Source organism: Dreissena polymorpha, chromosome 8 (assembly GCF_020536995.1).
Source record: "Dreissena polymorpha isolate Duluth1 chromosome 8, UMN_Dpol_1.0, whole genome shotgun sequence".
Lineage (NCBI taxonomy): Eukaryota > Metazoa > Mollusca > Bivalvia > Myida > Dreissenidae > Dreissena > Dreissena polymorpha.
Window position 1 is genome coordinate 88072663 of NC_068362.1, and position 15757 is coordinate 88088419.

The window sequence follows — 15757 nt, forward strand, 5'->3', positions numbered from 1 at the left end:
CCTATCATTCAATATCTCGTCATGCGCGTATTGCCAAGATGACAAGATTTGCATTAACTACCATTTTCTCGTGTCGCGCATGGGACAAGTCCGTCCCTCTCTATTATTGTTAGTTTCTCTGCATAATGTAGGATAAAATATTCAACAACACATATATCAGTTTCTAGTCCAATTTAATGTCTAACATGACTAATATTTTCAGCTATACAAATACAGTCTGATGGCTACATGACTGTATCTTTCTCGATTCGTTCACCACCAGTTCTAAATGCTAACTGACTCTTTCCCTCTAACATTTGCCCCGTGAAACTCAGTTATGAATCCCATTGGTCAGTGTTCTGTGCGTGCTTATTGCTGATTGGCTAGATCACTAAAGATACTGAATCAATGAAGCCCTGGGAACGGGATAAACAAACCACCCAGATATTTACAAGCTTTATCAAACCTTTTGATGAGAGATTTAACTGTATAAACACTTTTGCCTGACTAATACAAACATACCCGGCCTTGTGTCAACTATACTATTCTTTAGTCTCTCCCTCATCGATAAGCTTATTTGAACATGTATGCACTTTGTGACTGTCATGTTTACTGGTCCTTTTGATAAAATTTTCAATATTTCTTACATGAGGTAAACCCACATATTCCACCTACAATTTTTAACCATAATGTGACAGAACGTGTTTTTTTATATCCCTATCCCTACCGTAACCCAAATTCGACGACAACTAAATTCGACGATGTTCTATTTTTATCGATTAAATGGATGATTATTGTCTTGGAATCATTTCAAAGTAATACAGCCGAGTTTAAAATTATTATTTTGTGCTATTAAAAATTTCATTATTTCTTTAATTATTTGCTAAATATTGCTTCATGTAACCGTTACATCGTCGAATTTGGGTCACACCGGGATAATGTGATGGGTATGCCTTGTGTGATACGATGCATCAATGACAATGGCGCCCATGTTAAAATCATTTCCCCGAGAACAGGGAACGACAAAAGTACAAATAAAAACCAAATCACGTTCGAACTAGTATCTTACCTTTTATTATCTTTTAAAATCCATCTAATAATCCATTTAACTCAATAATTGACGCTTTTGCATCTAGGGTCTTTAATAATTATTTTAGCATAGTTAAATAAACACTCTTATGCCATCCTATCACTATATTCAAATGAGTTTACGAACTCAATAAACTTTCTTCTTCGTCACACGCTACGTTAAAAGTATATGCATGAATGATAAACAATTCACATAAGTCTCTATACGAAATAAGGAAAATGTGATATATTTACAATTCAAATATGTCGACAATCCCCAGTACATGTATATGTGAAATAAGTCGCGTTTATAAAAAATCGTCCAAATTTTTTTTTGGAAAATGACGCAATAAGTGTGTCATTTTATGACGCCATCAATCAGCTGATTCATTAGAGCTATAGGGATAGCGAAAAATTATGTCATATGACTAGATTTAAAGGTTGAAGGTCGTATAATTTTGAAGCTTAAGTTTTCTCGACTTTATTTCTTATGAAAAATCATTCAGTGGTAAAGTAAAAAGTAGTCAGTGCACGCGACAGGTATATCCCACAAGGTTGAATAAAGGCTAGTATATTCCACAAGGTATTATACCGTCAATGTCGCGTTGTAAATGGGATAAACTTATATTTGTTAATGCAGCATCAACATAATAAAACAATATCCCGGAAAGAGAAAAATAATCCATTTGAATATCAACCGTACTTTCGTTTTACCAACTGACGACAGAAATGATTCGATGTACGATGTGAGTCTATATGTAGTTTTCTTGCAGTTTCGTTCATACGACACAAAAACACAATGGTGTTTGACGGATCATTTCGGCTAAGAGGATTGGGTGAGTCATGTTAAATATCGGAACAATATATACATTTTTTATAAACAACTGGTAGCAAGATGAGTTGTAGCTAATTGGTCAGTTATCACATTTTGACTTATTCTTTTGACCTGTTAATTCATTTCAGCTCAAGTCAACAATGAAAAATGCCCATAATATCAATCTAAATATCATGTTTATTAAATTTTTTTGTTATTTTTTCTATTAAACAATATTAAACATCAGAGATATTGGTCCTTCTATATCTATATGACCGGTTTCTGTGTGTAAAATGCGATAGAGGAACCTAATAGTATATGGACCGGTCACTATTTTTGTGTATGAACCGTTCGGGGTTACACAAGACTAAATGTGCATTGTTTTCCTTTTTTTTAACGAAATGACGTCATTATTCACGCGAAATTGTTCAGTTTATCACTTTTAAACCATAAACAATCGTACAACACTGTACAATGGTAAAAGGGAAACTCTTCGGTGTAATATAAGAAATAGTAAACTCCACTTCGCTCCCCATGGCATTATAGTGGCCAGCCAGGCAGCCACAAACTATATATGGACCTCTGCCTACGGCTTCGGTCCATACATAAGGACCTCAGTGGAGTTTACTATTTCTTAATTAATCGAGCTCGCTTTGAGGCATTGCCTTATTTCATATTAAAATATGGTATGATATAACAACGAGAGTCAGATCTTTTTTACCACATGCTTATAAATGCGCAGATTAAATAAATATTTACGCAAACATAATGATAAATCCCGAATGTTGTTTACATTTCGTGCCGTCATTAGGCGTTGCAACGTCATTTCAGCAAAATAACAAAATGCGATTGGTCAATTAACGAAAACTAAGCCAATGAAAAGGCTTAAAAAGTACTTTACACATGTGTAATATAAAAAAATATGTAAGGTTTATATTACATGGGAAACAGGGTATGGAATATGATTAAATCAGATATATTTAATTAACTTAGTTAAACTAATTTAATTCATGTACAAATGTATTTAGTTGTGCTCAGTTGAAAATAAGTTAACATACGACAACAATGTCTCATCATAAACAAAATATGTTTTGTAACACCGCTGTTGCGCAAAACCTCTTTGTTTTAAATTTGAAACATTTTGAGAAAACAGATACAATTTAGTTTTATTATTTATTACAAGTATTGGTATGGGTAAGTAAGCAAACACAAATCAGTAGCAAGGCTTAAGTTACAAATGGTCGTGTTTCCTTTGTGGGCATTCCAAACTAAACAACCTAAAACGCACACCTGTTATTCGAAACTAGAACATACATTTTTGTTGACGTAAAAATACAATAAAGTTTACGCATTACATTTTGTCTAAAAATGCAATCAAGTTTTTCTTTAGCAGTCTTATTTTTTCGCCAAGTTACGGATATCTGCTAACATTTTCCATTGTCAGTCGCTGGAATCAGATAAGTTGTGCAAGTGTTTAAATCCGGTGTGTGCGTCAATTAACTTAACTTATTACATACAAATCTGATGTGTGCGTCAATAAACTTGTTGAATAGTTCTTTGTTCATTAAAAAAAAACGAGGTTAAAGCTCTCGCCCAATCAAAAAAAAATGTGATCTCATTGGTTTGATTATTTCTGCTTATGTGAACGCGTCACAAAGACTCTAAACACGCACAAACATATTTGTATGTAGATGTTTTTAAATAGATATAGATATATTATATGTTTGGATGCTATGATTACTACTAGTTTTGAAAGATTTGGCATTTTAATATTGGTCTTTGTTTTCCTTAGCTTTTATAGTTATTTGATTTGAAGGCTGTGTGTGTTTTAGCAAAATTTTCATTTAGATATTAACATTTATAAGAACAAGCGATTCAATAAATAAAATGTTTGTATGCTTTAGACAAGGTCTGTGAAAACATCATTTGGAAATAGTTAAAATAAAAGTCGTTATTAAGCTTCGCTTTAATATGAAAACATAGTTTTATGGAATCTGTCATTCTATATAGATTCTTTATATACGCTGAAAATACCATTACATGGACGCTATAGTTGACATGTTGTATAAACAATAATATTGTTGAAAGGCTTTTATAACATAATATTGTTTAAATTCTGTTACATCATTTTTTTTTATTATTTTTTTTTTTTTTGGGGGGGGGGGGGCGAATGTTACGTTAAAACTAAAGAACGTATTCCTTATTCAAAGTTAAGGCATTAATATTCCAGAAAATGTTGAGCCAATCTCTAGTTCCGGATTTCGTACTTCAGTATTGTGTCCTGCACGATGCGGTGGACAAATACATTCTCTGAAATGGACTATATCGTGAGCATCTAATTGTACGCGCACACCGGAAGACGCATGCGTATGATATGTATTATTGAGAAAAACTGTTATTATGTTGTTGTTATTTTTGTTAAGATCGCATGTCATTATGTAACAAGATCCTGTCAAGTCAAAGTTCCACTGAAACCAATAATTGCCATATTTGTTGGATGTAAATGTTCCCGTTTGAAGTTGAAATTGACTATTTGGTTGTGAAATAAATGCACCAAAATTAAGCTGACAACTTTTATTATAATCTGTGTAATTTATGATGCAGGTTTCCATCATCGGCATTCCCACAATAAACAGTGTTTCGGAACCTGTAAAACAATATAATAGACAATCGTATTAAAAATGTAGCATTTATACAGATAATCGTAAAAGTTGGTGTCATTTAGTATGTACAACACTCTTGTTCGTACGGATTTAACAAGGATGATATAAAAACCTGTACATTAAACCTCAAATCCAAAACCGAACCCGAACGAAAGGCATTTAAAAATTCAAGCACAATCTCATTTAATGTTCGAAGTAAATATGGTAGGATTTAAATTACGCACCTATGCATAGTTTGTAACTACACGTGACGATGTCGACGTTTTTACCGTCACAATATCTACCAAGTAGAGACGGTATAGGATTGCTACACTCTCGGTTTCTTTCTTGAATTCCAGTGCCACACGTGGCGGAGCACTGACTCCAATTATGCCAGGAAGACCAGCTCCCATCTGGAATGTAGTATGCTCTTTGTAAGAGTTATGAAACACTGCCAGTGACCTCGCACAAATTATTAGTTCATAAATTATCAACATTACAGATTGCTTTTCGGGCATGTTGTAACACAAAAATGCATATCAATAATACCAGCACAACCGGGTTCATAGCATATTTGGTCATCCCGAGAGTCTCCAAAGCAATGGTCTCCCCCAAGACGTGGGTATGGGTTGGAACACGACCTGTCACGCCTCTTCATACCAACATCGCACGTGACTGAGCACGATCCCCATGGTGACCATTGGGTCCACCCACCGTGGACTGAAGATGTTATACATATTCGACAGGCTTTAAACACAGCGGTAAGATGAATTGTATAGTAAGGTTTGCAGGACTTCCACATTTGCTAATTATTAAGACTTAACAAGTATCCTTTCCACACATGCTTTTGATACATCACTTTTAACTAAGTTAAGTCATCACATTAAACATAAACATACGTTCACATACTTGGACAAGCGTCTAGAGTACATGTTTTACTCTGAGTCCCATCCCCAAGACATTGAAGACCGCCATTTTGAGGGGCAGGATCGGTGCACGTTCGATGCCGTGTTTGCGTTCCATTTGCGCACGTTACGTCACATCCGCTCCAAGATAACCACCAGTTCCAATTGCCGTCAACTAAGACAGAACATTGATTTTATTTAGTTGCGACGTTTAAAGAAGTTGCCTTATTGCAAAATGTTCTTTGACATAATTAACTAAAACAACAACATACACATAGTTTCAAAAGTAGACTTACTAGCAAGATGCGTGTACAAATTAATAATAGATTAAGAATTAACGGGATCGAATAATTCTATTTCAGACATGCTATTGAATGAAGTTGGTAGAACATTCTAGCTATGATATACTTCAAATTTTAGTTTCAAATGCGTTATCATTCTTTTTAGTAAGTTTGTCATGTCTAATTTTTACAAAATAAAACTAATATTTATACATTCACACACGGGCACGTATGCACGCACGAAAATCTTTATGGACCACTTCAAATTGGCTTTAATGCAAATTATATATATACTTGACCTTTTTTCCGTAATTTTGTCCATTAACCACAACGTGAAAAAGTCCCTTTAATGATGATGTAGTTTCGCGTTACGACTGTTAACAAATCTTTTTATCGCATATAGTAAAATAAAGGTAAAAGTTATCTGTTATTTTTAAGAAATCAATATACATGTATCCAATTTTAAAGATAAAACTATTTACTGACCGAGATTGCAGAGTTTGCAAAATTTTTGGCAAACCAACTTGGCCTTGTGGATATCTCCACAAACGTTGAATATGGAATTCATCTTAGCGCAATCAACGGATGGATCATCGACGCACGTGGTTGCTGCAAAACAAACAATGAAAAAATGATTCACTATCAAACTTAAAATTATCACAACTATATATACACACACTTTTTATATATTCATGTGTTTGATAAGGATTACGTAATATGTGAATAATTTTCACTTAATATTCTATTTGGTTTGTAAAGATACAACACAATTAAAATTCGTAGTACTTTATGTGTCTCAAAATAATATTTGAAGAAACACGAGCGCTTGTTTAACAACAAATATATTTTCTATGAAATAAAGTATGAAATGTAATTTGATTTTGAAGACAATTATGAAATCCTTTTAAGGAAAGATACGAACATATTGGGTGATTACACAGTGCCTTGTTGCACAGTGACGTGGAACAGCATTCGTGCGATAAATTATAGCTGCTTTTTTATTGCATTCCAAAAATGTATTTACGTCGTTATCTTTGCATGCTAATGTGTACTTGCGCTCAGTATTTGCCTGGAAAACTGCCTGCATGTAGCATGACTGAAATGTATGGTTAAGACTAAATTTAACGTCAGTAAACAAAACAACAAAACATTAGAATAAAATGATGTAATATGATATGTTGTCTAGCAATATCATGTTCTAAATTAGTCATGTTCAGATTACTTTCAATTATGTGAGATAAAAGGAAATACATGTATATAACCAATTAAGTGCATTTAAAAAAATAAATAAACTGTACCTCAGTGGTTGAGCAAATACGTGTTTGGTTGCAGATGGCGACATCGGTTACATTTCGACAGTCGTAGCATTCGAGGGTCGCTGAATGAAACGAACATGGATTGATAATAGTTTATTACCAATTGTAACAATTCACAACACTAATATTTAATCAAAGACACACACACAAATTGAAATTTCTTCTAACGTATTCTCATTAGGTGTATAGTTAATTATTTTGTACATCGCAGTCATTTTTGATTGGCACATTATAATTATAAGGACAAACACACTTACCATATTTCAAATGATTTTTGATGAACTTTTTGGTCAATATAAGTAATTTTAATATAAATCATAACAATTTAAAAATGAATATGTAATAATACAGTAACAATAATAATAAAAAACATATTTATCCATGTACTTTTTTTACGGTTATTTTGAAGTTATCGTATGAATTGCACAAAGTATATTACACTCTCATCTTCGCAAGCATTTTATCTGTACATGTGACATTCGAACTATTCCTAGTGACTGAAATGTTGCGCTCGGACCGATAAAAATCTTGAAAAATTCCATTTATGTTGAAAGAAAATAGTTGCCGGGCAAAAGCCTTTTCATTTATTTATTAACGTTTTCATATGGACAGTTTTTCTTCCCAAACAACAACCGCCACGAAGTAAGAGACGAACCTTTAATACGCTCTGGATTTTAAACGGACGAATACGATAGGATTATATGAGTATTGTAAATGTATGAACGAGTTTGCATACAAATCACGATCGTACTTCGCAAAAATAATACGTTCATACATTAGCTATCACATTCGTATGTCTATGACTCTATAATTTAGTTATTGGCAATTTGTGTAATGAATAATGTTACGCAATAAATTACATTTTAATGTCTCGATCAATACATCATAATAAACCTACCTGCCGATTTGCAAATCCCAAAAAGTACCAACAACCAAATGTCTGAAAAAAATCAAACATTTGCCATGCATATGAAAGATGTCATTAAACTGAATATTACATACACATTTCAGCATATAAATATTACAATGTAGTATAAGCTAGCCCCCGTAAGAAATGTTATAGCGTGCCATGCCTGTCTAAATAGACTAGTAGAAGGGTAGAATAACAGGCGAAACTTTGTAGAATACGAAGAAAACAAAACGCCATGTATTCGTTAAAACACAGTGACTTTCTCAGGAAAACACAAACATATGAACACATCACATAAGAGATCGTATTGTTTAAAAGCATGTCATTTATTCAAAATAAATAAGTAATAAAATTTGCACAATCGTTGCAATGATAAAACTTACATTTCGTCATGAGGGAAACGATGTTTTCCGAGCTCTCACGCTTATTTTGCACAACTTTATTGAAACCTTGCACAACATGTACCTGTTAAAGTGTGACAATTCAGTATATCTCAATGAGATTCATCTTGACCTCGAGCACGTTTTTAATGGCTGAGTATTATCAGAAAAGACGTTATAACTATCACGATCTTCCCAATCTATGAAGAATGGCCTTATCTTTGTTCCACTGTCCTGATTTTGATTAGTAAATGCATTGGTATGGAGACAATCAATTCTTCTATTTTTTACCTAAGAATTTATGAAATTGTTAAAATCTCCCTTAAAAAGGATAAGAAAAAAAACACTAATTGATTCGCTGAAAAGCATCACTTGTATGGAGATAAATGGATAGCTCAAAATTTACAGTTATCAAAGTCATCTAGATAAGAACAATATAAAGCAAAGGGAATTAACCTATTTTATGATTTCTCTTTGGGTCAGTTCGATTCTTGACAGTACATTGCACGTTGTCACAGTCTACGCTCCTGTTTAATTTTAATATGCAAAACGTGTAGAGCAACAAAAGCATTGTCTTATGGAAAACTTGGTACACACATGTTGTCTGTTGCAACATGGCAACAACAAACTCAGTGTTCTTTAGCAGTTTGTCTTCAGCGAGTAACTGTTGGATGTATAATTTGTAAAAACACAAGTAAAATTGTTTTTAATACGATGAAGCGAAGGATATTCAAATGACATTGTTTGCATTTTCGTATAACGATAGTTTTGAGGGTTGTTTAAGGTAAATTCTCTTATCTAGAACAATAAGCAAGCAGTTAAATATAATATATTTGTTAACCAATACGTTACATGTCAGCGGACAGCTCAACAATACAAATATCCCAGCGTATATTCGAACCCACAACTATCCGGTCAAATTGAGGACTCCTCGAAAAGACGATAATAGACGCCGTCTGACCGTTCACTCTCGCCTTTACAGCAACGCAGTCATAAACACTATTTCGACGCTCTCACACGGGTGACTGTCAGCAGCGTGATTTATCGGCGTTAAAATCAAGCCGCCATCTTTCGAATGCGTACTGCTGTACCGCGATCATTATCACGTTTCCAAGTCCAGACTACATTTATACGTAGGCAGTAATTAAACATTTTAGGCTTAACATCTCAACTACTTATACATTTACGAATAGTTATTAGTGTTTTAATGTTTGAAAGCTAGGATGCGCTACAAACGGCATTCATTTAAAAAGATGCAATTGACTGGTTCGTTTTGGTTTTGTAGTTATGACATCGTAATTTCTCATGCTATGATTATTAAGCGATACACACGGGGTTTCCATAACGACCATAACTGCCTCCAGATTAATTTCAAACGACTTGTTCAAACGTTTACAAATATAATCAGCGTGATGTTTTGTCTAACATTTAATGTTTGTAAATTAAACAAGCAACATTAAGTTTTGTAGTTTATTATAAAATATTGGTACAATTAAGTCACCAATAACCAATGAAATGCAAAACGAAAGTTACAAAGGGTAATGCTTCCTTTGCCGACCTTCCAGACAAAACACCCTATAACTGACACATGTTATTCGAAACCAGAAGAAACAATAATGTTGACGTGAAAATACCACATGGTTAACGCATGCCATTTTGTCAGAAATATGCATTCGAGCTGTTCTTTAACAGTCTGATTAACTCGCCCAGTCACGAACGTCAGCTGGCATTTTTCTGTAGCAGTCGCTGGGTAGACTTTGCAAGTGTTTAATCCGATTTTTGCGTCAATTAAATTAGCCCTTCAAAGAACCGTATTGACTTATTACATTATTCCTTGTTAATTAAACCAATGTACAAGCTCTCGCGAAATCGATCAAAATAAATCTTACGTCATCGATCCATGAAAAATTACTGCTAATTGCAATCGCGTCATAACGACACTTAAGCAAGCATGCACATATTTTTTTCGTAAACAAAGGTTGCTTGTTAGATATTGCATCATTGAAACTGTGGTGGCTATGATAAGAACATGTTTGGTAACTAAGCCCTGGTATTTTAATGATGACCTACGGTTTCTTTGTTCTTTAATACGTTCTCAAATCATTTGAAGATTTTAATAAATTAACGTGCAAAACATAAAAGACGATGCCAAGACGAAGCTTTCTAAAAGTAATTGATGCAAAGCCTCAAATGGGTGCCATCTAGACTCAGTTTCCATTGATTATATACACGATAATAAACCTATCAATCGGTAGTCACATACTATTTCAAATCAGATATTTTGTTGTATGAAGCCAATTAAAAATATATTATTTCGATTTCATACACAATGAAAAAAAAACAATACACTTTAACTAGTGGGTCTAGAATAGCAAAAAGGTGTTAACTGATATTCTTATTTGTTAAGTTATTGTCATTGAAAACAAACATACTGGAAAACACGTGGAACGACATGTTGGAAACAACAAAATTAATAAAGCAAATTAATTATATCTCTTAAAAAAGCAGTACACGTATGTTGACATAAAACTCATTATTTATCAGCTGTAATTCTTTCTATTTAAATATTGTTTGATTTTTTTCATTATAAAGCATCAGGATGTACACTAATGGTTATCAACCGAAATCCTATACAGGCTATACTAATTTTGCACTTCAAGTTAAACCTTATATTGATTCTTTAATGAGCAGATTCGTCTGATATGTTTAAGTCAGCCATTTCATACTTAACTGCATATTGTTTGAAACTACCATCTTTTTCGAAAACATAATGTCAAGGCAACTAATTTCAACATTGGTTCTTGAATCTTTGACAGGGGCGTTCCTGAGGCTATTTCAGCAATACGCACGAACGATTAGCGTAGGGTAGGTGCGGGAGGGGGGGGGGGGGTGGGCTCCTGCTGCGGGGGGGGGGGGAATTGTGGGGACAACACAGTCGTAAAACGAGTCAAGTCTACACATTGAGTACCACCCCTCATCAGTGAAAAAAAGACTTTACTTCGTATGTTTGGAGTTGAGACTGTGTTGTGTTTTGTACCCACTGTTATTTTCTAAAAGTGGACGTCTTGTTTGCTTCTTTTAATAATAATAACACCCCCCCCCCCCCTTAGCCCTCACTTTTTATTGCATTTTTCGCATTTTAAGAGTTTTCATTTTTTTTTAAGTTCGAAACTGAATTATACGCACGAGCGTACTACCGTATGCCTAGGTACGCCCCTGTTTGTTTCCTAAGAATGCTAAACAAACTAAAGACCACAGGAACACAACAGGTTTGTTTTATTTGTCACTGAGTTTCTTCAAGACATGATCCAGACCGAATGAAACGTCTAAACGTCACATCCTGCAAGGTATTGCCTCCATTTCATGTCAAACACATCTGAAACGCCTTTCATGCAAATGTACACGGGTATTTTTGCAAGTGTCTTTAGTAGCTTGTTCAGTTATGTAAGGAAGTTATGACCACAAGTTCAAAGTAATGTCAGACTTTTTTGAGTACCCTCTCTAGGTTGGCAGTCTTCATATAAAAAAGATGATGTAAAAAGACATAGTATAAGCTAATGGTGATTTTAATGCGAGGGTGGGACTAGTAATCACACCGTCTACTATAGGTTTTGGTTGGTCACAACTTGGCTGACCGGAAAGGCTGTTTACAAAAAACACACTGATGCGTAATTCAACGAAGCAAGTCTGATCATGTTTTAATTTATATTTTATTCTGCTATTAAACAAGTCAACACATAATTCTTATTCATAATATTCATTTATTATTTTATGCTTTCCGGTGGTTTATAGAGAAATATCAGTGAGTCAAAACTGATAATTTCACTGTTTCAAACAGTGAAAATTATCAGTGAAAATTAGCGATTAGCTTTAATGTGAAATGACGTCATTGTTTTGTCGAAATGACGGCATTATCCCTGCGAAATTCTTTAGTTAAACTCTTTAACAATGTATATAAACTGTGAAAAAAAGCATAAAATAAAAAGAACATTTGGTGGATTCGGTGGATTATCGATTTTAATTCACTCGTGATCATAGAAAATCTATATTTTCACTCGTGACTGCGCCACTCGTGAAAATAGTATTTTCTATGATCACTCCAACAAATACCCTCTATGTTATTATTAAGTTCGTAAAATATTCAAGTCCAATAATCAAATATACGGGCGGGCGGGCGCCCTGACCCTGACAGACCATTGTGCTTGCGATTCACAAGTAAATGAATTCGATGTATACCGCTCTGAATGCAGCCAAACTTCAGTTTATTTAACATATTCGTATTTTATACTAAAATTTGCCAAAATTATATGGGTTTTTTCTCTTAAAAAACAGACTATTTCGACAAATATTAGTATAAAAGACGGCTATGTTTATTAAACTGAAGTTTGGCTACATTCAAAGAGCGGTAGACATCGGATTCATTTACTTGTGAATCGCGGGCACGGTCTGTCAGGGTCAGATCGCCCGCCCGTATATCTGATTATTGGACTTGATTATTTTACAATCTTGAAAATTAAAAAATGCATTTTATTCATAAGAATAGTGCGTGGACTTGTATAATAGCAGAATAAAATATCAATGAAAACTGTATCGGACATCTGTAGGCGTCTTTGTTTCATCGAATTACGCATCAGCGTGTTTTTTGTAAACTGCCTTTCCGGTCAGCCAAGTTGCCACCAACCAAAACCTCTAGTCGACGGTGTGATTACTAGTCCTACCCTTGCATTAAAATCACCATTAGCTAATCTTTGCCTTTGTTTTGAATAATACATATAACGTTTTCTAATCGGACAAACAAAATGCATATTTTTTAACCATATCGTGAAAAGGTGAATATGGGTAAATAGAAAATAAATCTTCTTCATTCTGGAAAACGTCGGATCAAATTTAATTCATAGTACATAATCAAGGAGAACTTTTAACGAGCATAGCGCCCTTAACAATATTGTTTTTGATTTAAACTAAAATTTTCTCCACTGTTACGTTTATTTTGATATTTTCTGTATGATTGAAAGTAATGTATAACCCTGTATTTCTATTGGACTGTTGTATCAGTCCAAGTTTTCATTTAGGAATATAATGTCAAGCTGGTTGAAATAATTACTACTAAAGTCTATATTGGCCCTTTACTGCTGTGTAAGCCCTTTGATGTCCCAATGCAATGCATCGTATGCCACTCTCGCTTACATCGGAACTCGAAAGAAATGTTTAGTTTACGATAAAGACAATTAGAAGCAATAAATGAACAACGGGATGTTTTCGGGATTTCCTAAATTTGAAGAATAAAACATACTCTTAGACCTACAAATGCTTAATAATAAAACACAACAAAAAATATTCAGAATACATGCTAAATATGCTCAAAAGAAAGCACAAGAGAGCAAAAAATAAGAATGAAATAAAACAAGTAAGTGGATGGACTTAAGGAGGTTGGATGGGAAGAAAAATAAAAAATAAGAATTAAAATATAACGAGCATACACTAGAAACACGACCCTCAATAAAGAAAGTTACTCCGGAAAAGATCCTGATTTTAAATCATGCAACGCAATTGAAGAGAATGTTACACTTAACTATGCAATGAAGCACGTATAAAACAAAAAAATATGTATCTGTAGTATAAAATACGGTTTGTTTTACATTCGCGTGTTTCCGTAAATCGGCTATGTATTTATGATGTTATTAATGCACACCCGATTGGAGTTAAACATGTCTGTCACCAACAAAATGGCATACGGTGTATATAGATATTCACACTTGTTGCTTCTTGAATGAAGTTATAAAGATGGATTAACACAGTCCCAAATATTGCTATAACTATGTGAATCGTGTTCAAAAGTAATTTACCCGTTTCAAACAAGTTTTCCGTTATGTACTTCAATACACTCAATCGAATTGCTATTTTGTTTTGTCACCTTCATGTAGTTATCGAGTGAGTGTGCACGTGGTTGTTCATCGATTAAGCCATCTTTGAATTAATTGTATGTTCATTCTATTCATACGTAATAGTATTATGTGTTTTGTTCTGTTTGTAAAGAAATAGTATTGTCTTTACAAAGGATTATTCGTCAACTGACTATATTTGTCAGCATCTACCAGTAAATGGATAGATTTTTACTTTTCATGGACTTTTTTGCCACACCTCTTCAAAATATATTCAGATATTTATTTTCTTGTTTTATACTTATGGATAAAGTGACCTTTTCAATGACTTTTGCATGTTTTAAAGTATATCATTAAATGCGTTCAACTGAAAAATGTAAACACCGGAACTATATTAAAGAAATATCACATGTATTCCACACCTGGGATAGAACCGCTGACTTTTGGCATAAAAGTCTATTTCTTAAACCACTCGGCCATCCATGCTGACATAGTACTGCATGTTTTTTATACCTTATATAAAGCAACCCGCGTAATGTCACAAAATCACAATAACCCTAACAACTCAACTTTCCAAATTATACAATCGTATACACTCTAATCAGGGACGACACTTTCCGCCTAAATTGGATTAAGGCTAAAAAGATACTTTATTTAAACGAAAAATGACATAAAAGCGGAAAGTGTCGTCCCTGATTAGCCTGTGCGCATTGCACAGGCTAATCTGGGACGACACTTTACGCACATGCATTATGCCCAGTTTTCTCAGAACACGACTCATATATACATGTTTCAGAAAACTAATGCATACATTGCGTAAATAATTTCCGTATGTTCAGCCTCTGTGTACCATAGAGTTGTCCGTTTTGCGAGGTAGTTGTTGTTTGGTATGTTCAATGTTCATTGATTATTATTCTTGGTCCTATAGTGTATGTCTGTGCGTTTGGATTTCAATTGGTTTTGGTGTTTCAGTTTCCCGTGCAGAGAGTGTAAAAGATATACTCATTCTTTGTTCCGGGATAATCCTGATTGTTGTTGTTGTGTTTTTATAGGCGGAAGGGGGGGGGGGGGTCAACATTAGTGAATATATTTTGGTCAGTTGGATGGTTGTATGGGAATGACAATTGGTTTTTATAGATTTCGGTGAAACTATTGTAATAACTTCTATTGTATTCAAAGCTGTCACGGCCTTAACATATTGATGCATATATCCTGGCATTCGCTGTTTACGTAAGCGATGATCTTATTTCAGTAACAAAGTGTTTAAATGGAAACAACTTACCTTTGAATATTACAAATAACTTATACTGAGGTATACGTGCGTATTAGCCTAATTTCGAATGTTATTTAAAATGTTTTGTGAAATACGTGGTAAGCTTGTTTTATGTTATCTGATTGAATACACTTAGTAATTTAAACACTTTGATGTTGAAAGAAAGACAAGTCATCACATTTGAGAATATATTTATTACATTGGTGTTTAAAAATCTATTTTACTGTGGAATTCCAAAAAAGAATAACAAAACATATTACTTATATCTTATGAACATGGTATCATATTCTTTTCTCATGGTTACACA

The 15757-nt window shown here is 33.8% G+C and overlaps 1 protein-coding gene across 3 annotated transcripts; it reads right to left on the reverse strand.

Annotated features, from left to right (window-relative positions):
* Positions 1–3020: 3020 nt before the first annotated feature.
* On the reverse strand, positions 3021–8460 carry LOC127843279 (mucin-like protein). Of its 3 annotated transcripts, XM_052373207.1 has the most exons (9): positions 8299–8450; positions 7904–7945; positions 6988–7067; positions 6612–6785; positions 6176–6298; positions 5413–5583; positions 5053–5223; positions 4749–4916; positions 3021–4508 (listed from the first exon to the last, which is right to left on the reverse strand). In XM_052373207.1, the coding sequence occupies exons 5-9, from the start codon at positions 6255–6257 to the stop codon at positions 4072–4074; spliced, it is 1029 nt and encodes a 342-aa protein (XP_052229167.1). In that variant the 5' UTR covers positions 6258–6298; positions 6612–6785; positions 6988–7067; positions 7904–7945; positions 8299–8450; the 3' UTR covers positions 3021–4071. The 3 variants fall into 3 exon arrangements, with proteins under 3 accessions (XP_052229167.1, XP_052229168.1, XP_052229166.1); XM_052373208.1 differs by lacking the exon at positions 7904–7945 and having other exon boundaries at positions 6627–6785; positions 8299–8460; XM_052373206.1 differs by lacking the exon at positions 7904–7945 and having other exon boundaries at positions 8299–8460.
* Between the last annotated feature and the right edge of the window lie 7297 nt (positions 8461–15757).